The sequence below is a fragment of the Coregonus lavaretus genome (genome assembly GCF_964263955.1).
Source record: "Coregonus lavaretus genome assembly, chromosome: 8".
Taxonomy (NCBI): Eukaryota; Metazoa; Chordata; class Actinopteri; order Salmoniformes; family Salmonidae; genus Coregonus; species Coregonus lavaretus.
The window spans coordinates 59,478,833-59,504,256 of record NC_139995.1 but is presented as its reverse complement, the minus strand read 5'-3'; the positions used below and the strand labels follow the sequence as shown (position 1 = coordinate 59,504,256).

Here is a 25,424-nt window from a genome sequence, read left to right as displayed (position 1 = left end):
AGAGACCCTTCAGATACTAGCCCCTCACTGGAGTAGAGACCCTTTAGATACTAGCCCCTCACTGGAGTAGAGACCCTTTAGATACTAGCCCCTCACTGGAGTAGAGACCCTTTAGATACTAGCCCCTCACTGGAGTAGAGACCCTTTAGATACTAGCCCCTCACTGGAGTAGAGACCCTTCAGATACTAGCCCCTCACTGGAGTAGAGACCCTTCAGATACTAGCCCCTCACTGGAGTAGAGACCCTTTAGATACTAGCCCCTCACTGGAGTAGAGACCCTTCAGATACTAGCCCCTCACTGGAGTAGAGACCCTTCAGATACTAGCCCCTCACTGGAGTAGAGACCCTTTAGATACTAGCCCCTCACTGGAGTAGAGACCCTTTAGATACTAGCCCCTCACTGGAGTAGAGACCCTTCAGATACTAGCCCCTCACTGGAGTAGAGACCCTTCAGATACTAGCCCCTCACTGGAGTAGAGACCCTTCAGATACTAGCCCCTCACTGGAGTAGAGACCCTTTAGATACTAGCCCCTCACTGGAGTAGAGACCCTTCAGATACTAGCCCCTCACTGGAGTAGAGACCCTTTAGATACTAGCCCCTCACTGGAGTAGAGACCCTTCAGATACTAGCCCCTCACTGGAGTAGAGACCCTTTAGATACTAGCCCCTCACTGGAGTAGAGACCCTTCAGATACTAGCCCCTCACTGGAGTAGAGACCCTTTAGATACTAGCCCCTCACTGGAGTAGAGACCCTTTAGATACTAGCCCCTCACTGGAGTAGAGACCCTTCAGAGACTAGCCCCTCACTGGAGTAGAGACCCTTCAGATACTAGCCCCTCACTGGAGTAGAGTGAAATAGTGCACCACTTTTGACCAGAGCCCTGCGGGCTACATAGGGAACAGTTTTTGTTCCGACCTCCAGCCATAACACACACCAAACACTTCTGAAAGGCAATGTGCTAAAACACACCACAAGTAACTTTTGGCATGTGAATGAAAACACGACCAGCCCTGGTTCTGTTAGCCGTTAGCCTGCTGTAGGTAGCAGCAGAACTTTAGTCCCACGACCTCTCCTCGCTTCCTTGTCAGAGGGCCATGAGGAGGAGAGCATTGGGGAAGAAGTTCCTAGGATGGGACCACCCATACACAAAAAAAAATGTATGCACGCATGACTAAGTCGCTTTGGATAAAAGCGTCTGCTAAATGGCATATTATTAATATTATTATTATGTTGAATCTTCTCCAATGCTCTCCTCCTCCCTTGCCTCTGACGTGTTGAGACGGAGGCTGGGGGAGAGATGACGGGAGGCTGGGGGAGAGAGAAGAGAGAGGCTGGGGGAGTGAGATGACGGGAGGCTGGGGGAGAGAGAAGACGGAGGCTGGGGGGGAGAGAAGACGGAGGCTGGGGGAGAGAGAAGACGGAGGCTGGGGGAGAGAGAGGACGGAGGCTGGGGGAGAGAGAGGACGGAGGCTGGGGGAGAGAGAGGACGGAGGCTGGGGGAGAGAGAGGACGGAGGCTGGGGGAGAGAGAGGACGGAGGCTGGGGGAGAGAGAAGACGGAGGCTGGGGGAGAGAGACTGGGGGAGAGAGAAGACGGAGGCTGGGGGAGAGAGAGGACTGAGGCTGGGGGAGAGAGACTGGGGGAGAGAGAAGACGGAGGCTGGGGGAGAGAGAGGACTGAGGCTGGGGGAGAGAGACTGGGGGAGAGAGAAGACGGAGGCTGGGGGAGAGAGAAGACGGAGGCTGGGGGAGAGAGACTGGGGGAGAGAGAAGACGGAGGCTGGGGGAGAGAGAGGACTGAGGCTGGGGGAGAGAGACTGGGGGAGAGAGAAGACGGAGGCTGGGGGAGAGAGAGGACTGAGGCTGGGGGAGAGAGAGGACTGAGGCTGGGGGAGAGAGGACGGGAGGCTGGGGGAGAGTAGGCCAGAAATCAGGGGATCCAAGGAAAGACTTGATGCATGCCTGGTTCTCTCAAGAGCCTCACACCGTTGAGACGTCACTTCCTGGCACAAGCTTCCGAAGACCAGCCCCCAGGGTCATATGTGCCACCACAAAGGCCGCTTCCCAAATGGCACCCTGTTCCCTATATAGTGCACTACTTTTGACCAGGGCCCTCAATAGGGAATAGGGTGCCATTAGGGACACATCCATAATCAACGCCTTTAAAACACCCCTCTTCATCTCAGCCCACCGTTCCCTAAATTCAGGTTATATAATATGGCATATCTTTTAGTTTTTTAAGCTAAAAAAAAAAAAAAGACAAAAGGATATGTTTCAGTTAATTCAATCTTTGCTCCATCAGTCCCACAGCAGCGTTCGGTCTGGGGGTAGTAGGATGGGTTAGTGGAGGGAGGGTGTTGGTAACAACCAGCGGAACGCCTAGCAGCAGAGGGAGTGGTTATACAGGATGGAACACCAGAGTACAGTCCTCTCCGTCTCTGTCCCGGCCCAGGAAGAGGCTCTGATTGGCTAGTTCCTGGTTGTTGGGCAGGGGGCTCCTCAGGTAGTGGCTGACTATCTTGGAGTCCAGTCTGCTCTGGTGAGGGATGCTCTCGTAGGGTTTAGGGTCCAAGTCTAGGATGGACACGGAGTAGGTGAAGCGAGGTTTCGTAGGCTGGATCTCCAGGCTCTGGTCCAACCTGTTGGCAGCATATAGTAGTGACTGGTTAGCCTGGGAACCAGTCTGTTAGTGCTAACAGTACAAGGAGTGGAATTTAGCGCAGAAGTGGCATGGTGGGTAAGAATAGGACAACTAGGTAGAATTCAACAAGGTCCTCACCCGTCGTCCTCCCCGCAGGTTGCTATGGTGATCATGATAGAGCAGTCCTTGGCTGTCATGGCAACTCTGTACTGGTGGACCTGATGGGAAGCAGCCATATTAGACAAATAAGCTTGAAAAAAAAGCCCTAAGCCACTTTGTTAGACAGAGGCTACATCCTGTCCGTGCATTTCAATGGGGGAAACAAACAAGCACTAAAGCCCTAAGCAACAGAATGTATATTTATGATAATGCAGGTTTTGCATACAGGTTTACAGAGTTGCATGGTTATGTCACATCGGTTAGAAAGAAGAGATTCACCTTTCCGACGGCGTACTCGACAGAGCCGTCGTCTTCGGTTGGACAGTTCTGGACCTTCTCCAGGAAGCTCTGGCTGTACGGCCCGTCTATCTGGAGACTGCTTCTGGAGGAAGGAGGGACAGTCAATCTTAAGAAAAGTTCCACCCGAAAAACTAATATTTAGGTATTTGTTTCATTAGTCCACTGTTGATACAGTCCCAAAATGTTTTGCGAATCCGCAATAAAGTTTAGGATATAGAACTTTGGAAGTACAGCCGGTATTTTTTTTTGTATCATATGATGCATCAATTTAGATTCAATAAAACCTTAAATTCATTGAATTTTATCAAACTGAAAAGAAACCGTTCGGACGCTACAGACATTTGTGAGCGGGTCGGTTTTTGGGATGTCTCATGGTCTGACAAACACCACTGTAGCTCGGCCACCTTTCACCTCAGATGCGGAAGGCCGACATAACAGGATGTGGTGGATTGAGACGCAGCCCATGCAAAAAAACATCTCTAGCTTAAATTGTAGGGATTTTTTTTATTATGCTAATTAGATTTCCGCGGGGCCGCGGACATCGACTCCAGGGGGTTAAATTAATGATACATACTAGATATACAGCAGTATGTGGGCACCCCTTCAAATTAGTGGATTCGGCTATTTCAGCCACACCCGTTGCTGACAGGTGTATATAATCGAGCACACAGCCATGCAATCTCCATAGACAAACACTGGCAGTAGAATGACCTTACTGAAGAGCTCAGTGACTTTCAACGTGGCACCATCATAGGATGCCACCTTTCCAACAAGTCAGTTCGCCAAATTTTCTGCTCTGCTAGACCTGCCCTGGTCAACTGTAAATGCTGTTATTGTGAAGTGGAAACGTCTAGGAGCAACAACGGCTCAGCTGCAAAGTGATAGGCCACACAAGCTCACAGAACGGGACCGCCGAGTGCAGAAGTGCGTAAAAATCGTCTGTCCTCGGTTGCAACACCCACTATACAGAAATGGTTTGTCAAGATCGGTGTGGAAGAACTTGATTGGCCTGCACAGAGCCCTGATCTCAACCCCATCGAACACCTTTGGCATGAATTGGAACGCCGACTGCGAGCCAGGCCTAATCACCCAACATCAGTGCCCCACCTCACTAATGCTCTTGCGGCTGAATGGAAGCAAGGCAGGCCCTGTGTAGCTCAGTTGGTAGAGCGTGGCGCTTGCAACGCCAGGGTTGTGGGTTCGATTCCCACGACGGGGCCAGTATGAAAAATGTATGCACTCACTAACTGTAAGTCGCTCTGGATAAGAGCATCTGCTAAATGACTAAAATGTAAATGTAAAGTCCCCGCAGCAATGTTCCAACATCTAGTGGAAAGCCTTCCCAGAAGAGTGGAGGCTGTTATAGCAGCAAAGGGGGGGACCAACTCCATATTAATACCCATAATATTGGAACGAGAGACAACCAGTAATATCAAATCAGAAGTGTACGTTACAAGGACTACGATTTGACTTGAAGTGTGCACCTGCCATCTAGTGGTATACCTAGGTTATTACATGGCAAACGACTTCACATTAGTAGTTATTCAAAACTGAAACTGTGTCTCTCACCTCTCTTTGGGAAAGTCCTGTAGATGCTGCTCTACTCGTTTGAACAGGGGGTTTAACCCCTCGATGTCTAAGCTATCCAGCATCTGAGTCCCCAGGATTTTGTCCAGGACACAATCTTTGGGTAGGCAGTGGTTACCTGGACCTGGAAGAACAAAAAAAAATGTTTTGAAGTTGATAAGATTTAAAATATATAAAATGTAAATGCTTTAAAAGGTATGTTTGCATGTTGGCTTTAGTTATTCTTATGAAAGCATCAAACTACACTGAACAAAAATATAAACGCAACATGTAAAGTGTTGGGTCCCATGTTTCATGAGCTGAAATAAAATATCCCAGACATTGTCCATACACACAAAAAGCTTATTTCTCTCAAATGTTTTAATATATCTCTGTTAGTGAGCATTTCTCCTCTGCCAAGATAATCCATCCACTTGACAGGTGTGGCATATCAACAAGCTGATTAAACAGCGTGATCATTACACAGGTGCACCAGTTTTGTCACACAACACAATGCAATTGGCATGCTGACTGCAGGAATGTCCACCAGAGCTGTTGCCAGATAATTTAATGTTAATTTCTCTACCATAATCCTCCTCCAATGTAGTTTTAGAGAATTTGGCAGTACGTCCAACCAGCCTCACAACCTCAGACCAGGTGTATGGCGTCGTGTGGGCGAGCGGTTTGCTGATGTCAACGTTGTGAACAGAGTGCCCCATGGTGGCGGTGGGGTTATGGTATGGGCAGGTATAAACTACAGACAACGAACACTTTTTTTAAAAGGTATCTGTGCATATCTGTATTCCCAGTCATGTGGAATCCATAGATTAGGGCCTAATGAATGTATTTAAATTGACTGATTTCCTTATTAATTATAACTCAATCAAATCTTTGACATTGTTGCCTGTTGCGTTTATATTTTTTGTTCAGTATATTTTGGTAATACATTCGGTATAATGCTTTATAACTTGTTATAAGCATGCATGAGCCTTTATAATTCTCCATGCCAAGGTTCCCCGTCTCTCACTGTTGCGTAGCAGGTCCCGGTGTAGGAGGCTGGCCTCACACCTCACTCTGCCCTCAGACAGCTGCGCCTTCCTGGGCTCCCAGGAGCTCAACAGGGCGCTCACGATCACCTGGATCAACTCGTTCAGAACCACCTGGGGTTTAAAACACAGAGTTACAGGAAAGGAGGACAGGACATTTAGGCTTTGTCTCAAATGGCACCCTATTCCCTATGTAGTGCACTAATTTTGACCAGGCTCATAGGGCTCTGGTCAAAAGTAGTGCCCTATATAGGGAATAGGGTGCCATTTGAGACACACCCTAAGTCAGAACCCCTTTTTATATCAGCAGTTGTCAAAGAGCTTTACAGTAACCCGGCCTAGACCCCAAAGAGCTTTACAGTAACCCTGCCTAGACCCCAAAGAGCTTTACAGTAACCCGGCCTAGACCCCAAAGAGCTTTACAGTAACCCGGCCTAGACCCCAAAGAGCTTTACAGTAACCCTGCCTAGACCCCAAAGAGCTTTACAGTAACCCTGCCTAGACCCCAAAGAGCTTTACAGTAACCCGGCCTAGACCCCAAATAGCTTTACAGTAACCCTGCCTAGACCCCAAAGAGCTTTACAGTAACCCGGCCTAGACCCCAAAGAGCTTTACAGTAACCCGGCCTAGACCCCAAAGAGCTTTACAGTAACCCGGCCTAGACCCCAAAGAGCTTTACAGTAACCCTGCCTAGACCCCAAAGAGCTTTACAGTAACCCTGCCTAGACCCCAAAGAGCTTTACAGTAACCCTGCCTAGACCCCAAAGAGCTTTACAGTAACCCGGCCTAGACCCCAAAGAGCTTTACAGTAACCCGGCCTAGACCCCAAAGAGCTTTACAGTAACCCTGCCTAGACCCCAAAGAGCTTTACAGTAACCCTGCCTAGATGCCAAAGAGCTTTACAGTAACCCTGCCTAGACCCCAAAGAGCTTTACAGTAACCCTGCCTAGACCCCAAAGAGCAAGCAGAAGCAGTGACCAGGAAAAACTCCCTAGAAGGAAGCAGGCACTGAGGGGAGGCTCGTCCTCTGGCTGCACTGGGCCATTAAAGCAGATGAAAACAGAAAGAGAAACTGGATGTGTCCCAAATGTAGGTCTGATCCCATTTAATTGTTTGGTCGATAGGCTGTAGGTAGACATATTTTTTAGTGGAGCAGTCACAAATAGATTATTTTTGTTCATGGCACACGCAGGCACCGGTCTGATTCGCGCTGGATATCAGAACAGCGATTACTCACTTCGAACTGGACAAACATTTTTTCTTTAACGAGTCGGACGCGAAGGATTTACTCCAGATACCAGACCAGGCCCAAACCCCCGTCATTCGCATGAAGAATGACGGATGGTAGAGGCGAGTGGGTAACCCGCCTCTACCATCCGTCCTATTGGCCAACGTAAAATCATTGGAGAATAAACTGGATGAGCTCCGTTCGAGACTATCCTCCCAACGGGACATTAACTATAATATCTTATATTAGACTATCCTACCAACGGAACATTAACTATCTTATGTTTCACCAAGTTGTGGCTGAACGACATACAGTTGGCTGATTTTTCCATGCATCGGCAAGACAGAACAGCTGCCTCTGGTAAGACAAGGGGTGGTGGTCTGTGGCTATTTGTCAATAACATCTGGTGCGCGAAAACAAATATTAAGGAAGTCTAGGTTTTGTTCGCCTGAGGTAGAGTATCTCATGATAAGCTGTAGACCACACTATTTACCAAGAGAGTTTTCATCTATATTATTCCTAGCTGTCTATTTACCACCACAAACCGATGCTGGCACTAAGACCGCACTCAACGAGCTGTATAAGGCCATATTTAGTAAATCTTTTCCTTAAAGCTGCATTGTTGGTTAAGGGCTTGAAAGTAAGCATTTCACGGTAAGGTCTACACCTGTTGTATTCGGGCAAAAGTGACAAATAACATTTGATTTGATTACTTCTTATCCCTTGCACAAATAGTCTCCAGCTGTGTCTGTCCAGAGCTCACTGGCACAGGAAACTGAGGACCCAGAATATTTTATACAATGTTGGAAGTTTTGGGCTGGATGGACACAGTCGATACAATGTTTCCAAGTTCGTTGCAGACAGGCCATGCGTAGCCAATGTGATTTTATAGGATATTCATTATCATTAGGATATTTTCTACCTGCAGGCTGCAATGTTTTTATTTGTTGGATTTATGTAGGCTATTTTTACATGCACTGAACAAAAATATAAACGCCACATGTAAAGTGTTGGTTCCCATGGCAATAGAAGTTACTTTTAGATTTGTATCATTTTCATTTAGATATAGATCGAATTTAGGTTAACATGACAATGATTGAGATAGACTGTTCCACCAAAATGTGCATATGAAAATCATAACTGGCACGCAGATCGGTAGGATAAATTGGCACTCCAAACGGAAAAGGTTGCCGACCCCTGGTGTAACCTATTACCGGCAACTTTAGGAGCGTCACGGCAGAATCAGCAGCGGGGGGGAAGAGGGTCAGAAACAGGTTGTTTTTCTTTTTTTGGTTAAGCTATCTTGATCTCTTGCTCCCTCAAGTAATTTGTGTGTCTTAATTATTTAAATCAAACAATGTGCTTAAAGCATCAGACAAGCTCAGTACATACAGTTGATTTTATTAAAAAGACACTTATGGAAAAATACATGTTTCAAAATTTCTACCAACGAAGAAAATACTACTCTCGGGTCGACCAAGATGTATTTTTGGTCGGGGACACCCCTACCCAAATGGTACCCTATTCCAGGGGTCAACTCTGACCCTACGAGCCCACCCACCTGGTGTCTCAGGTCTAAATCAGTCCCTGATTAGAGGGGAACAAGGAAGAAAAGCGCAGTTGAACTGGCTTGGAGGTCCAGAGTTGAGTTAGAGGAGACTATGGGCTTTGGTCAAAGGTAGTGCATTATACAGGGTACAGGGTGCCAGTTGGGAATCACACTATAGACACGGATACCAACCTTACTGGACTGGTGTCCGTTGATAAGGCTGCCACTAGGAAGGAAGTACGGCCGTAGATGCTGAGCCAATTCATCTAGGTCCTGTAACACGTCTGCATCATCCTTACAGCTGTAGATACACTCTCCACCCTGGATGGAGACAGACAGATTTAACCCTAACCGCTGTAGATCCACCCTGGATGGAGACAGACAGATTTAACCCTAACCGCTGTAGATCCACCCTGGATGGAGACGGACAGATTTAACCCTAACCGCTGTAGATCCACCCTGGATGGAGACGGACAGATTTAACCCTAACAGCTGTAGATCCACCCTGGATGGAGACGGACAGATTTAACCCTAACAGCTGTAGATCCACCCTGGATGGAGACAGACAGATTTAACCCTAACCGCTGTAGATCCACCCTGGATGGAGACGGACAGATTTAACCCTAACAGCTGTAGATCCACCCTGGATAGAGACGGACAGATTTAACCCTAACCGCTGTAGATCCACCCTGGATAGAGACAGACAGATTTAACCCTAACAGCTGTAGATCCACCCTGGATGGAGACAGACAGATTTAACCCTAACAGCTGTAGATCCACCCTGGATGGAGACAGACAGATTTAACCCTAACCGCTGTAGATCCACCCTGGATGGAGACGGACAGATTTAACCCTAACCGCTGTAGATCCACCCTGGATGGAGACGGACAGATTTAACCCTAACCGCTGTAGATCCACCCTGGATGGAGACGGACAGATTTAACCCTAACCGCTGTAGATCCACCCTGGATGGAGACGGACAGATTTAACCCTAACCGCTGTAGATCCACCCTGGATGGAGACGGACAGATTTAACCCTAAACGCTGTAGATCCACCCTGGATGGAGACGGACAGATTTAACACTAACCGCTGTAGATCCACTCTCCACCCTAGATAGAGACAGACAGATTTAACCCTAAACGCTGTAGATCCACTCTCCACCCTGGATGGAGACGGACAGATTTAACCCTAACAGCTGTAGATCCACCCTGGATGGAGACAGACAGATTTAACACTAACCGCTGTAGATCCACCCTGGATGGAGACGGACAGATTTAACCCTAACCGCTGTAGATCCACCCTGGATGGAGACGGACAGATTTAACCCTAACCGCTGTAGATCCACTCTCCACCCTGGATAGAGACGGACATCAGAGTTATTCTTGGAGAGTGAACTAATACAAAACATTCCGTAATACAGCGAGAGGACTTTTGTTGCAGTGTGGTGCAACAAGTATACCGCAGAGATACATACCTTGAAGATTTTAAAGTTGTTTTGAGGTTCCTCTATCAAGTGCTTGATGGCTAGGCACATTCTCTGTTTGTTCCTAAGCAGAGAGAGATTCAGGCTGAGTATATATGCATATTTTTTCACATGCTGTGGAATCATATACAAACTGGTTGTATGAAAGAGCACCAAGCTCTACTCTGAACGTGGTTGTAGACGCCATGTGTACCACAAGATAACTGGGAGGGTGAATTCTAAATCTTACTTACCCTGAGAACAGGTCCAAGGGACAGTACCGGCTCAGCCGTTTCCACTTTCCATTGGCTAACTGTTGCGTTAGAGAGAAGACCACAAGTCAGTCCGTCAGTCCCCACCAGGTGAAGTTATCCAGTCCCACCACCATTTACATTTACGTCATTTAGCAGACGCTCTTATCCAGAGCGACTTACAGTTAGTGAGTGCATACATTTTTTTTTTTTTTTTTTTTCATACTGGCCCCCCCGTGGGAATCGAACCCACAACCCTGGCGTTGCAAACACCATGCTCTACCAACTGAGCTACATCCCTGCCGGCCATTCCCTCCCCTCCCCTGGACGACGCTGGGCCAATTGTGCGCCGCCCCATGGGGTCTCCCGGTCGCGGCCGGCTACGACAGAGCCTGGATTCGAACCAGGATCTCTAGTGGCACAGTGCAGCACTGCGATGCAGTGCCTTAGAAGGGGGCAGATACTGATCATAACATTCAACTTTCACAACAACAAATGCCTGGCTCCTGGTAGATTTCCTAAGCCCCAGTCTATTCTTCGGTGTAGTCAAAAGAAGCGGGTATGTGCCATCTTGTCTTTTTTTTTAAACGTACACGTCATTTCTCAGTGAAGAACCCTCAAGGTCATCAAACTAATGTAGTACAACAGGTTATTCCAGTGTCATTCCCAAAACACTGTCAACTCACCTTAAAATGTTGATGCATACAGAACCGGCACACCTTGCTTTTAATTTCCTTCGTGACGTGTCTGGAGGACGGGAGAAAGCCACATTTGGGCTGAAAAACACAAGAGGACCAGAAGTGAGTCACTGTGGATGAGTTGATTTGATGAACTGATTCCAACAAACGCCTCTTTTTAGCTAACCACACGTATCCCTTTCTTATCACGTGACTTCCAAACCCATGAAGTCCAAGCCCATGTCATCTCTGACTCAGCCTTCCCTTAATACTGATTTCAGTAACCCAGGCCCTAACCTTTTCATTATAATACAGGAGTTTCATCACATTTGTCTTTTGACTGTGTGTATTTGTATATTGAAATACTCTGTCAAGTTTATATAATCTGTTTATTTAATAATTGTTTAACCAGGAATGTAAATTGATTTGAGAACCAGTTGTACTGAGCAGTAGCTTCCTACTGTTCTAAACTGTCGCTCCACTGAGACTGTCCCAAATGGCACCCTATTCCCTATATAGTGTGCTACTTTTTACCAGGGTCCATAGACTGTACCTTAATCTCTATACAGAGAGGACTGAGACTGTACCTTAATCTCTATACAGAGAGGACTGAGACTGTACCTTAATCTCTATACAGAGAGGACTGAGACTGTACCTTAATCTCTATACAGAGAGGACTGAGACTGTACCTTAATCTCTATACAGAGAGGACTGAGACTGTACCTTAATATCTATACAGAGAGGAGAGGACTGAGACTGTACCTTAATCTTTATACAGAGAGGAGAGGACTGAGACTGTACCTTAATCTCTATACAGAGAGGAGAGGACTGCGACTATACCTTAATCTCTATACAGAGAGGAGAGGACTGCGACTATACCTTAATCTCTATACAGAGAGGACTGTGACTATACCTTAATCTCTATACAGAGAGGACTGAGACTGTACCTTAATCTCTATACAGAGAGGAGAGGACTGAACCTTAATCTCTATACAGAGAAGACTGAGACCTTCATCTCTATACAGAGAGGAGAGGACTGAGACTGTACCTTAACCTCTATACAGAGAGGAGAGGACTGAGACTGTACCTTAATCTCAATACAGAGAGGAGAGGACTGTACCTTAATCTCTATACAGAGAGGACTGAGACTGTACCTTAATCTCTATGCAGAGAGGACTGATACTGTACCTTAATCTCTATGCAGAGAGGACTGAGACTGTACCTTAATCTCTATACAGAGAGGACTGAGACTGTACCTTAATCTCTATACAGAGAGGACTGAGACTGTACCTTAATCTCTATACAGAGAGGACTGAGACTGTACCTTAATCTCTATACAGAGAGGACTGAGACTGTACCTTAATGTCTATACAGAGAGGACTGAGACTGTACCTTAATCTCTATACAGAGAGGACTGAGACTGTACCTTAATCTCTATACAGAGAGGACTGAGACTGTACCTTAATCTCTATACAGAGAGGACTGAGACTGTACCTTAATCTCTATACAGAGAGGACTGAGACTGTACCTTAATCTCTATACAGAGAGGACTGAGACTGTACCTTAATCTCTATACAGAGAGGACTGAGACTGTACCTTAATCTCTATACAGAGAGGAGGTCTGTGTTCTCTGCTGCAGCAGCAGGAGAGCTGGGTGAGGTTCGGCAGACACAAGGCACATCCACTAAACGTATCCATCACTTTATCACAGCGAGACTCTGCCATGACATAGAACACACAGACAGAGGAGTTGTTATAACACATTCATGACAATTTAGTCACAGACATTTCAGCCGTTTTCCTAGACACGTTAGCCTGGCCTTGGACTAAGAAGCTCTTTCAATAGAGAATCTCCTTTGAGAATGCTTTTTAATCCATTTACATTTACATTTTAGTCATTTAGCAGACGCTCTTATCCAGAGCGACTTACAGTTAGTGAGTGCATACATTTTCATACTGCCCCCCCCCCCGAGGGAAACGAACCCACAACCCTGGCGTTGCAAGCGCCATGCTCTACCAACTGAGCTACAGGGGACCACTGTAATCCCTGACTAGGATCATCTGTGTCTAGGAAACTGGCCCTCGATGTGTAGGTTTTAACTATACATTCATAAAGGAGGCAGTCCTTTCCTCATAATTATGAAATAGATCTAAAGCATTTGAGTTCCATTTAGGTTCTGACAAGACACATAGACTGTAGATGCCATTACCTATAGATAGCATTCTGTCACGACTAATTTGACGCACACAAGTCCACACACACACGCACGACAAGTCCACACACACACAACATGTCCACACAAATAATTTTGGTTCCTGGATCCTTTCACAGCATTATAAGCCTGCATTGTGACAATGACTTATCAATGACCCAAGCCCAGCTCAGCTAATCCCTACCATTGTGACTCAGAGTTGTCAAAATGCTCCAGCAAATGCACATTACATCAGGGGCGTTGGCAGACACAATGTGGGTAACCTAATTTAGGTCCCTCTAACTGCCCTGAATGCCTCTGCTGATCCTACAGCTATTGGATGGAGCAATCATGTGCCCAAGAACCAGATTTATACTGTTAGCACTGAGCTGGTGTGCCTGAAGAGGAAGTCCACTGTGTGCAGCTCACCCTGCACTAACATAAAGAACATGACCACATCTACTGCTGCTAAGCTTCCCAGTAAAGCCATAAAAACAAGTAAGCATCCCAGAAGAAAAGTGCTCAAAATATAGCCCACGTTAACATATGTAGCTTAAGAAACAAGGTTCATGAAATCAATAACTTGCTCAGTAACAGATGACATTCATATTCTGACTATCTCTGAAACTCACTTAGATAATACCTTTGATTATACAGTGGTAGTAATACAAGGTTATAACATTTACAGACAAGACAGTAATGCCAATGGTGGAGGTGCTGCTGTTTATATTCAGAACCACATTCCTGTAAAGATTAGAGAGGATCTCATGTTAAATACTGTTGAAGTAATATGGCTACAGGTTCATCTGCCTCACCTAAAGCCCATTCTGGTGGGAAGCTGCTATAGACCACCAAGAGCTAACAGTCAGTATCTGGATAACATGTGTGAAATCCTTAATAATGTATGTGATATCAATAGAGAGGTATACTTTCTGGTTGATTTGAATATTGACTGGCTTTCATCAAGCTGCCCACTCAAGAGAAAGCTTCAAACTGTAACCAGTGCCTGCAACCTGGTTCAGGTTATCAGTCGACCTACCAGGGTAGTTACAAACAGCACAGGAATTAAATCATCTTTACTAATGTTGCATAGATTTGTTTGAAAGCAGTATCCAAATCCATTGGATGTAGTGATCACAATATAGTAGCCGTATCTAGGAAAACCAAAGTTCCAAAGGCTGGGCCTAATATTGTGTATAAGAGGTCAAACACGACGACAAGTCCACACACACAAGACAAGTCCACACACAGACGACAAGTCCACACACACACACACGACAAGTCCACACACACACACAACAAGTCCACACACACACACACGACATGTCCACACAAATAATTTTGGTTCCTGGATCCTTTCACAGCATTATAAACCTGCATTGTGACAATGACTTATCAATGACCCAAGCCCAGCTCAGCTAATCCCTACCATTGTGACGCAGAGTTGTCAAAATGCTCCAGCAAATGTACATTACACCAGGGACGTCGGTAGACACAATGTGGGTAACCTAATTTTGTTCCCTACCATTGTGACGCAGAGTTGTCAAAATGCTCCAGCAAATGTACATTACACCAGGGACGTCGGTAGACACAATGTGGGTAACCTAATTTAGTTCCCTACCATTGTGACGCAGAGTTGTCAAAATGCTCCAGCAAATGTACATTACACCAGGGACGTCGGTAGACACAATGTGGGTAACCTAATTTTGTTCCCTACCATTGTGACGCAGAGTTGTCAAAATGCTCCAGCAAATGTACATTACATCAGGGGCGTTGGCAGACACAATGTGGGTAACCTAATTTTGTTCCCTACCATTGTGACGCAGAGTTGTCAAAATGCTCCAGCAAATGTACATTACACCAGGGACGTCGGTAGACACAATGTGGGTAACCTAATTTTGTTCCCTACCATTGTGACGCAGAGTTGTCAAAATGCTCCAGCAAATGTACATTACATCAGGGGCGTTGGCAGACACAATGTGGGTAACCTAATTAAGGTCCCTCTAACTGCCCTGAATGCCTCTGCTGATCCTGCAGCTATTGGATGCAGTAATCATGTGCCCAAGAACCAGATTTATACTGTTAGCACTGAGCTGGTGTGCCCGAGGAGGAAGGCCACTGTGTGCAGCTCATCCTGTACTAACATAAAGAACATGACCACATCTACTGCTGCTAAGCTTCCCAGTAAAGCCATAAAAACAAGTAAGCATCCCAGAAGAAAAGTGCTCAAAATATAGCCCACGTTAACATATGTAGCTTAAGAAACAAGGTTCATGAAATCAATAACTTGCTAGTAACAGATGACATTCATATTCTGACTATCTCTGAAACTCACTTAGATAATACCTTTGATTATACAGTGGTAGCAATACAAGGTTATAACATTTACAGACAAGACAGTAATGCCAATGGTGGAGGTGTTGCTGTTTATATTCAGAACCACATTCCTGTAAAGATTAGAGAGGATCTCATGTTAAATGCTGTTGAAGTAATATGGCTACAGGTTCATCTGCCTCACCTAAAGCCCATTCTGGTGGGAAGCTGCTATAGACCACCAAGTGCTAACAGTCAGTATCTGGATAACATGTGTGAAATGCTTAATAATGTATTTATCAATAGAGAGGTATACTTTCTGGGTGATTTGAATATTGACTGGCTTTCATCAAGCTGCCCACTCAAGAGAAAGCTTCAAACTGTAACCAGTGCCTGCAACCTGGTTCAGGTTATCAGTCGACCTACCAGGGTAGTTACAAACTGTACAGGAATTAAATCATCTTTACTAATGTTGCATAGATTTGTTTGAAAGCAGTATCCAAATCCATTGGATGTAGCGATCACAATATAGTAGCCGTATCTAGGAAAACCAAAGTTCCAAAGGCTGGGCCTAATATTGTGTATAAGAGGTCACACACGACGACAAGTCCACACACACACGACAAGTCCACACACACACACACACGACAAGTCCACACACACACACACGACATGTCCACACAAATAATTTTGGTTCCTGGATCCTTTCACAGCATTATAAGCCTGCATTGTGACAATGACTTATCAATGACCCAAGCCCAGCTCAGCTAATCCCTACCACTGTGACTCAGAGTTGTCAAAATGCTCCAGCAAATGTACATTACATCAGGGGCGTTGGCAGACACAATGTGGGTAACCTAATTAAGGTCCCTCTAACTGCCCTGAATGCCTCTGCTGATCCTGCAGCTATTGGATGCAGTAATCATGTGCCTAAGAACCAGATTTATACTGTTAGAACTGAGCCGGTGTGCCTGAAGAGGAAGTCCACTGTGTGCAGCTCACCCTGCACTAACATAAAGAACATGACCACATCTACTGCTGCTAAGCTTCCCAGTAAAGCCATAAAAACAAGTAAGCATCCCAGAAGAAAAGTGCTCAAAATATAGCCCACGTTAACATATGTAGCTTAAGAAACAAGGTTCATGAAATCAATAACTTGCTAGTAACAGATGACATTCATATTCTGACTATCTCTGAAACTCACTTAGATAATACCTTTGATTATACAGTGGTAGCAATACAAGGTTATAACATTTACAGACAAGACAGTAATGCCAATGGTGGAGGTGTTGCTGTTTATATTCAGAACCACATTCCTGTAAAGATTAGAGAGGATCTCATGTTAAATACTGTTGAAGTAATATGGCTACAGGTTCACCTGCCTCACCTAAAGCCCATTCTGGTGGGAAGCTGCTATAGACCACCAAGTGCTAACAGTCAGTATCTGGATAACATGTGTGAAATCCTTAATAATGTATGTGATATCAATAGAGAGGTATACTTTCTGGTTGATTTGAATATTGACTGGCTTTCATCAAGCTGCCCACTCAAGAGAAAGCTTCAAACTGTAACCAGTGCCTGCAACCTGGTTCAGGTTATCAGTCGACCTACCAGGGTAGTTAAACTGTACAGGAATTAAATCATCTTTACTAATGTTGCATAGATTTGTTTGAAAGCAGTATCCAAATCCATTGGATGTAGTGATCACAATATAGTAGCCGTATCTAGGAAAACCAAAGTTCCAAAGGCTGGGCCTAATATTGTGTATAAGAGGTCACACACGACGACAAGTCCACACACACACGACAAGTCCACACACACACACACGACAAGTCCACACACGACAAGTCCACACACACACACGACAAGTCCACACACAGACACACACGACAAGTCCACACACACACACGACAAGTCCACACACAGACGACAAGTCCACACACACGACAAGTCCACACACACGACAAGTCCACACACACGACAAGTCCACACACACACACGACAAGTCCACAGACGACAAGTCCACACACAGATGACAAGTCCACACACAGACGACAAGTCCACACACACACGACAAGTCCACACACAGACGACAAGTCCACACACAGACGACAAGTCCACACACAGACGACAAGTCCACACACACAGACGACAAGTCCACACACGTCCCACAGCTTAGTCTGCTGATATATTCCACAACACGAGGAAATGTGGTGTCATATTTCATGAAAACCTGAAGATGCCAAACCCTGACAATAAGTAAAAGACAACACGTACCTGGCCTTTCCTGCTGGACCTTCAACGACAGCTGTCGGACAAAGTCTAACGGGAGCTTCACAGCCTCCTACACAAACAACAATGTATTGATTGATTTATCTATATCATATACTATCATACAAAGCTATATCAGGGAATATAAGAACTGCCCATAACCTTTTAACTGTATTTGATTACTTTATTAGTTCCATGTGGCAAAGAACTGTCTTTTAACCAAACAGTTAATCTCATAACTACATAAATCATTTAAGATATTGGGGGAAAGGCACCATGCTATTAGCACAGAAGAAGTCTTACTCCGTCGTGGACAAATTTCTCCCCCAGCAGTGGCTTCATGACATTTAGACTATAGTCAACTATGTTCTGTATGTGTCGGAAAGCTTGTTCTGTTGTCTGGAAGAGAAGAAACAGATCATCAAGAGAAATTAGGTTTCTGTGTTCAACCCTGGAGTGTTCATTTTCAGAGCTATCCATGATGCATACTTGTGTTTGTGCCTTCACTTGCTTGGTTGATACAAGCGGTCACTTTTTTTTCTTCCATTTAGCAGACGCTCTTATCCAGAGCAACTTACAGTTAGTGAGTGCATACATTATTTTTTTGATTTTTCATACTGGCCCCCCGTGGGAATCGAACCCACAACCCTGGCATTGCAAACGCCATGCTCTACCAACTGAGCTACATCCCTGCCGGCCATTCCCTCCCCTACCCTGGACGACGCTGGGCCAATTGTGCGCCGGCCCATGGGTCTCCCGGTCACGGCCGTCTACGACAGAGCCTGCCATTAAACCTAAACTGGACCTTTGAGGACCTTACACAAGTAAGGATCTAGGATCAGCTTCCCCTTCCACAACCCTAACCTTTAGTGGGGAAAATACAAAACGGACCCAGGATCAGAATCTGGGGCAATGTCACCCTACCCCGCCTTGCCTGACTCTCACAAGTGCTGATTAACAAAAATGTGTTACAAAACATGATCTGACAGGTTATGGTTGTAATTGTTATTAAATAATTAGTAAACTGATGAGACACATATTTTGCTGGATAGGATTTTCTAACCTTATGCGAGTTTTCGGCATCTTCTGTAGAATACTTCAGGAGCCGAAGGACTCTGGCGTGCTAGATAGGAGAGGAGGGTTAATAAAACACATCAGCATGGGGAATCATTTTTTAAAAAGGTACCTAAATATAAATACGGGAGAGTGAGAGTTATTTGCTCTAACCCATGTGATAACTCCGCAAGGTTAAAGTTAGCTAGCTAGCTTGCTACCGTATATTCATTGCTAGTTTGATTTCCAAGGGACCAAAAACAGGCAGCTAAGTTTAGCTAACGTTAGCTACGACGCTTGCTAGCTAGCAACTTGTGTGGAAAAAAGACCACAATAATCAGATGACTCCTAGGCAAACTATCTTGTGACAAGTAAAATAAACAATATTTTACTTTCCACTGTTCCGCTTTTACAAACGTGGCCGGCGCCAGACAACCTGACCAGTTAGCTAATGTTAGCTAGTAGCATATGTTAGCTACCAAGATTGTTGCTACAGACCTAACGTTTGCTAACTCACCTGGACATTAGAAACCACTAGGCTTTTGTTGCCCTCTCCGTGGTATTTCCAGTCGTTCTCGTCCATTTTGTCCAGTTCCATAACAGAACTGTACGTTATAGGCAAAAATAATCTCTATAACTATTAACTCCAGCAACTTTGCCAGGCAAACACACAAGTTCTGAAGCTAAAACAAATAATTATATCTACTGACACCAAATGACCGCTTCTACTGCTTTCTGGAGGATCTTCTTCTTTTTCAATGAGGTTTAACGGCGGTTGGCATCCATTTTGTTGCATTACCGCCACCTACTAGACTGGAGTTCAACTTCCTTACCTTTCCTTGAAAAATAAACCAAAGCAAACAAATATCCTACCATCTAACATTACACTCACACCTTCAACACTACAACTAATAATGAACCCCACCCTTCTCCACTGTTTAAATACACTCACTCCTACCTCATGCCCTCAACCTGAATTGATGGGACACCACCACTGAACACTCCCTGTAACTCTTCTGCTGTCAAGTCTCGCACACCCAAATTTCTCTCTGCAGCTGCCACCACAACCTCAATTTTCTTCGATTTGCGTTCCATCCCTGCAGTACCATTAATAACCATTGCTATAAACGCTAAAAATCCAATCTTGCTGAACCATATATCACTTTTTGGTTTATCCCTCTGTACTGGTACATCTCTACTACTCCCACCACTCCTCTCAGGATCCCTCCCCCTTGACCCATCTTCCTCTACTTTCTTCACTGCCTCCGCATATGACAACTTCTTCTCTACTCTTACCCTGGAAACCTCAACCTGCTTCTCTCGCACGGGACATGTCTGATCCCCAGCCCCATGGCCACCCCTACAATTAGCACATACCACTACTTTCCCTACTGCTTCACACTCCTTAGTCTCATGCCCTTCTGCACACTTCTCACACCTTGGAATCTCCCTCCTACCCACTGCTGCCACATGCTCATAAGTTTGACACCTGTAACATCTTAAGGTATTTGGCACACATGCTCGCACTGGATAACTTATATATCCTAACCTCACTTTCTCAGGCAAAGACTCAACTTCAAAACTCAAAAGAACGGACAATGGCTCTTCTGTTTCCCCACTCCCCTTTTCTGGAGGATGTCCCGCCCACTCTCATCGTATTGGCCAGATGTTTGTAGATGCGATTTTCATTGGATACTTCAGCCAGACACGCCACTTTTTGCCAATCACACCTGTTATTCTAATGACCCCAAGATAATTTTCCTGTGATCTAAGATTCACTACATGACCAAAAGTATGTGGACACCTGCTCGTCGAACATCTCATTCCAAAATCATGGGCGTTAGTATGGCGTTGGTCCCCCCCCCCTTTGCTGCTATAACAGCCTCCACTCTTCTGGGAAGGCTTTCCACTAGATGTTGGAACATTGCTGCGGGGGACTTGCTTCCATTCACCATTCAGCCACAAGAGCATTATTGAGGTCGGGCACTGATGTTGGGCGATTCGTCCTGGCTCGCAGTCGGCGTTCCAATTCATCCCAAAGGTGTTCGATGGGGTTGAGGTCAGGGCTTGATGCAGGCCAGTCAAGTTCTTCCACACCGAACGCAACAAACCATTTCTGTATGGACCTCGCTTTGTGCACGGGGGCTTTGTCGTGCTGAAACAGGAAAGGGCTTTCCCCAAACTGTTGCCACGAAGTTGGAAGCACAGAATCGTCTAGAATGTCATTGTATGCTGTAGCATTAAGATTTCCCTTCACTGGAACTAAGGGGCCCGAACCATGAAAAACAGCCCCAGACCATTATTCCTCCTCCACCAAACTTCACAGTTGGCTCTATGCATTGGGGCAGGTAGCGTTTTCCTGGCATCCGCCAAACCCAGATTTGTCCAATGGAGCCGACGCTTGGCATTGCGCATGGTGATCTTAGGCTTGTGTGCGACTGCTCGGCCATGGAAATCCATTTAATGAAGCTCCCGACGAACAGTTATTGTCCTGACGTTGCATCCAGAGGCAGTTTGGAACTCCGTAGTGAGTGTTGCAACCGAGGACAGACTATTTTTACCCTCTACGCGCTTCAGCTCTCTGCGGTCCCGTTCTGTGAGCTTGTGTGGCCTACCACTTCGCGGCTGAGCCGTTGTTGCTCCTAGAAGTTTCCATTTCACAATAACAGCACTTACAGTTGACCCGGGGCAGCTCTAGCAGGGCAGAGATTTGACAAACTGACTTGTTGGAAAGGTGGCATCCTATGACGGTGCCACGTTGAAAGTCACTGAGCTCTTCAGTAAGGCCATTCTACTGCCAGTTTTTGTCTATGGAGATCGCATGGCTGTGTGCTCGATTTTATACACCTGTCAGCAACGGGGTGTCCACAGACTGTTGTGTATATATAGTGTATCTGACTCACCGTTCTTATTTTGATTTCACTTTATATCGACTTATTCTAATTCTTAAGTTAAAAAACGGTTATTCCACAGCATAACTTTATTAAAATATATTTCAAAACGACCTTTTAGAGATGTTTTACCTCACTTGAAAGTTCAAAATATGTAAAAGATCTCCATAACATAAGGCAGTGGTTCCCAACCTGTTCGGTAGATGATCCATGTGTTAGTGGAGTGTACACCAGTGGTTCCCAACCTTTTTCCATTACTGTACCACTAACTGAATTTGGCTCTGCCCGGAGTAACCCTGAAGTACCCCCTTCATGTGCATTTTACCAGTAGGTCTATGGTCTCATGAGTCTTCTCAAGTACACCCTGTGGATAGACTGAGTACCCCCAGGGGTCCTAGTACCCCTGGTTGGGAACCACTGACATAAGGCACAATTGGCCCAGCGTCGTCCAGGGTAGGGGAGGGAATGGCCGGCAGGGATGTAACTCAGTTGGTAGAGCGTGGCGTTTGCAATGCCAGGGATGTGGGTTCGATTCCCACGGGGGGTATGATTTTTTTTAATTTTTATAATAATGTATGCACTCTAACTGTAAGTCGCTCTGGATAAGAGCGTCTGCTAAAATGACTAAAATGTACATATGTGTTCTGTATTATCAATATAATATCAGACACAACTTTTTGCGTCTTTATGGTTGTTTATATTTTTTGAAATATTGCCTTCTGAGCCTCCCGGACCCTCCCTTTTCAAAGTCACACTGCTGACCATTTGGAGATGCAGACATAATCAAATAATATGATGTTTGACAAAATCATTAGCCTATGACATTCCATTCAAATGCAGTGTGTTTAATATACTGTGTATAAATTAGCAACATCAAGAACATACGTTAAAAATTAATCTTCTGTCAATAATCTATCTCAAAATAGACCCATGTAGTATCAATATCCATAAAGGTGAACAAGTTGATCTTCAAAGTAGTAAACATGTTTTTTAATATTAAAAAAGAAAGAAAGAAATGAACAATTATTCTAACCAATATGTGTGTAACCTAGGTCCAAGTGTCCAGGAGGGTGGGGCAGGTAAACATTTAGCTGCTGGAGATCCTTATCATGGTGAAGGACTTGGGCTTTTTGGACCTCCCCATCCCCACTCTCAGTTCACCTTTGCAACTGCCTGCTCTGTTGTTGCTGTCCCCTTGGCTCTGGTTAGAGGCTGTAGATGATGATGATGATGATGATGGCTCAGATTCATAGAGGACGCAGATGGAGCCGTCCTCTCCGATCCTGTATGACACCTCGTACGGGTCCACCCACATGGTGAGCTCGCTGGGCAGAAGGGAGAAGAGCTGTTCTCTGGTCAGTCCAATGGTGCCGGCGGCCTCCCCGATCACCGGGTCCATCTTGTGGTTCTCATTGATTCTGATGCATCTGTAAGCTGAGCCCCGGCAGGGAGCGTTAGGGAACCAGTGGTGCTTGTAGTGATCTGCAAAGAGAAATTACAAAGTCATGTCAGAATTGACGTATAGAAAAGGATTGGCCGTTCAAAAATGCAGTTCTTTACCCTGATAATAATAGACATTTTTGTTCTCTGTCCTTCATGTTTCGTCATTGTGTGTGTGTCAATGAATGACACGTCTGCTACTCAGACATCAATCACCATTGAAGATTTTAACAGCAAGAATATCCCCAGAAATGACAAAACAAAGCAATCCACACAATGATTATTATGGCCTATCCTGGTGTCTACGTTGTCTGTCCTACAGGTAGCTAGCTAAGTGACAGCCTAATGTTCATACATAGCCTGTAGCCCTAAACTACTACTTGATCTGCATAAGAAAAAAGAAGACAGTGTTACTGACCATGTGATTGAATGCATACTTGTCTGGTGATTTTATAGGCTACGCTATGCATGAACAGACATATTCCCCATCCATTTTACCTCCCAGAGATTTTTCGAGGGAATGGCTGAAATGCTGAAGTTGCTCCTGGGATAGCAGTCCAGTTGTTTTCAGTAATCTGGAGATGAAATTCGCTGCAGTGGATACTTCAGTTTTCATTTTATATCCGTATCATCAGCTATAGAGTCAACCAAGGGAGAACATTAGTTCACAACCAACGTATAGGCTACATTTAGACCAAGATTGTAACGGAAAGAACAACCTAGGTAATAACAATGTTATAACCACCGACACGTCTCTCTTTGTTGCAATTATTAACATAAATTACGAGCAAAAACAACAAACCTGGTCTACAATCAGGAAAAAGTTACTGGATCGCTTCTTCTTCTTGCAAATAGGACTGCGAGATTTTGAAAAGGGGAAAATGTAGATTACGTGGAAAAAACGTATTTCAGTGCAATCTCTTTCGCGCTCACTACACAGCTGCTTCTTTTTCTGCTCAGCTGGTAAACATTCTAGAGGACCACAAACCCAGCCAACCAATCCTGTCACACATCACCTATGACGTCATAAAGAAAGATTTCCGCTCATTTTGTAAAACTGGAGAATTTATAGAAATGTTTTTTCTCAATCATTTACTACACAGAATAATGCCATAATGATATCACCACAATATTCACCCATATTAAAACATTTGGTCGATGTATTCATGATCTGCTATGTACCACTGACACAATATCATGGATTGAAATGGTGCGTAAACAATCTCATGGGCATCAATTAAAAAGTATTGTCTGTCCCTTTCTTTTTTTGTGCAGATTTTGGTCTGTCCGCGAGAGTAGAGGGACTAAGAGTGAGAGTTGGAGTGAGAGTGAGAGTTGGAGTGAGAGTTATCGTGAGTGAGTAAGAGCGAGGGTGAGAGAGAGAGAGAGAGAGAGAGAGAGAGAGAGAGAGAGAGAGAGAGAGAGACAGAGAGAGAGAGAGAGAGAGAGAGAGTGACTATGTACAGACTCAGTGAGCATAGCCTTGCTATTGAGAAAGGCCGCCGTAGGCAGACCTGGCTCTCAAGAGAAGACAGGCTATGTGCACACTGCCCACAAAATGAGGTGGAAACTGAGCTGCACTTCCTAACCTCCTGCCAAATGTATGACCATATTAGAGACACATATTTCCCTCAGATTACAGCGATCCACAAAGAATTCGAAAACAAACCCAATTTTGATAAACTCCCTTATCTACTGGGTGAAAAACCACAGTGTGCCATCACAGCTGCAAGATTTGTGACCTGTTGCCACAAGAAAAGGGCAACCAGTGAAGAACAAACACCATTGTAAATACAACCCATATTTATGTTGATTTATTTTCCCATTTGTACTTTAACTATTTTGCACATCATTACAACAGTGTATATATACATAATATGACATTTGAAATGTCTTTATTCTTTTGAAACTTCTGAGTGTAATGTTTACTGTTAATATTTATTGTTTATTTCACTTTTGTTTACTATCTACTTCACTTAACACACGTTTCCCATGCCAATAAAGCCCTTAAATTGAATTGAGAGAGAGAGAGAGAGAGAGAGAGAGAGAGAGAGAGAGAGAGAGAGAGAGAGAGAGAGAGAGAGAGAGAGAGAGAGAGAGAGAGAGAGAGAGAGAGAGAGAGAGAGAGAGAGAGAGAGAGAGAGAGAGAGAGAGATAGACAGAGAGAGAGAGAGAGAGAGAGAGAGAGAGAGAGAGAGAGAGAGAGAGAGAGAGAGAGAGAGAGAGAGAGAGAAGAGAGAGAGAGAGAGAGAGAGAGAGAAACTCTCGCGTTGTTATTTTTGTCCCATTTGGCTACCCATACAGTTTTATCAACGGAGCGCTTTCTAGACCAATAGGATTGCTGTTTAAGTTGAGGTCGTGAATAAGGAGCGTTGTAATTT

At 45.0% G+C, this 25,424-nt stretch overlaps 2 protein-coding genes across 4 annotated transcripts; both read right to left on the bottom strand.

The window, feature by feature from the left end:
* Positions 1-1,789: 1,789 nt before the first annotated feature.
* Positions 1,790-19,463, bottom strand: ippk (inositol 1,3,4,5,6-pentakisphosphate 2-kinase). Of its 2 annotated transcripts, none has more exons than XM_084167248.1 (14): positions 19,230-19,463; positions 18,723-18,782; positions 17,963-18,058; positions 17,666-17,732; positions 12,480-12,601; positions 10,893-10,982; positions 10,210-10,268; positions 9,968-10,040; positions 8,685-8,813; positions 5,697-5,829; positions 4,673-4,814; positions 3,083-3,185; positions 2,783-2,862; positions 1,790-2,642 (listed from the first exon to the last, which is right to left on the bottom strand). In XM_084167248.1, the coding sequence occupies exons 1-14, from the start codon at positions 19,308-19,310 to the stop codon at positions 2,402-2,404; spliced, it is 1,476 nt and encodes a 491-aa protein (XP_084023374.1). In that variant the 5' UTR covers positions 19,311-19,463; the 3' UTR covers positions 1,790-2,401. The 2 variants fall into 2 exon arrangements, with proteins under 2 accessions (XP_084023374.1, XP_084023375.1); XM_084167249.1 differs by having other exon boundaries at positions 3,083-3,182.
* Positions 19,464-22,432: 2,969 nt separating this feature from the next.
* On the bottom strand, positions 22,433-24,012 carry LOC311133580 (protein BTG1). Of its 2 annotated transcripts, none has more exons than XM_084167089.1 (3): positions 23,846-24,012; positions 23,542-23,678; positions 22,433-23,085 (listed from the first exon to the last, which is right to left on the bottom strand). In XM_084167089.1, the coding sequence occupies exons 2-3, from the start codon at positions 23,657-23,659 to the stop codon at positions 22,691-22,693; spliced, it is 513 nt and encodes a 170-aa protein (XP_084023215.1). In that variant the 5' UTR covers positions 23,660-23,678; positions 23,846-24,012; the 3' UTR covers positions 22,433-22,690. The 2 variants fall into 2 exon arrangements, with proteins under 2 accessions (XP_084023215.1, XP_084023216.1); XM_084167090.1 differs by having other exon boundaries at positions 23,462-23,678; positions 23,846-23,997.
* Positions 24,013-25,424: the final 1,412 nt, after the last annotated feature.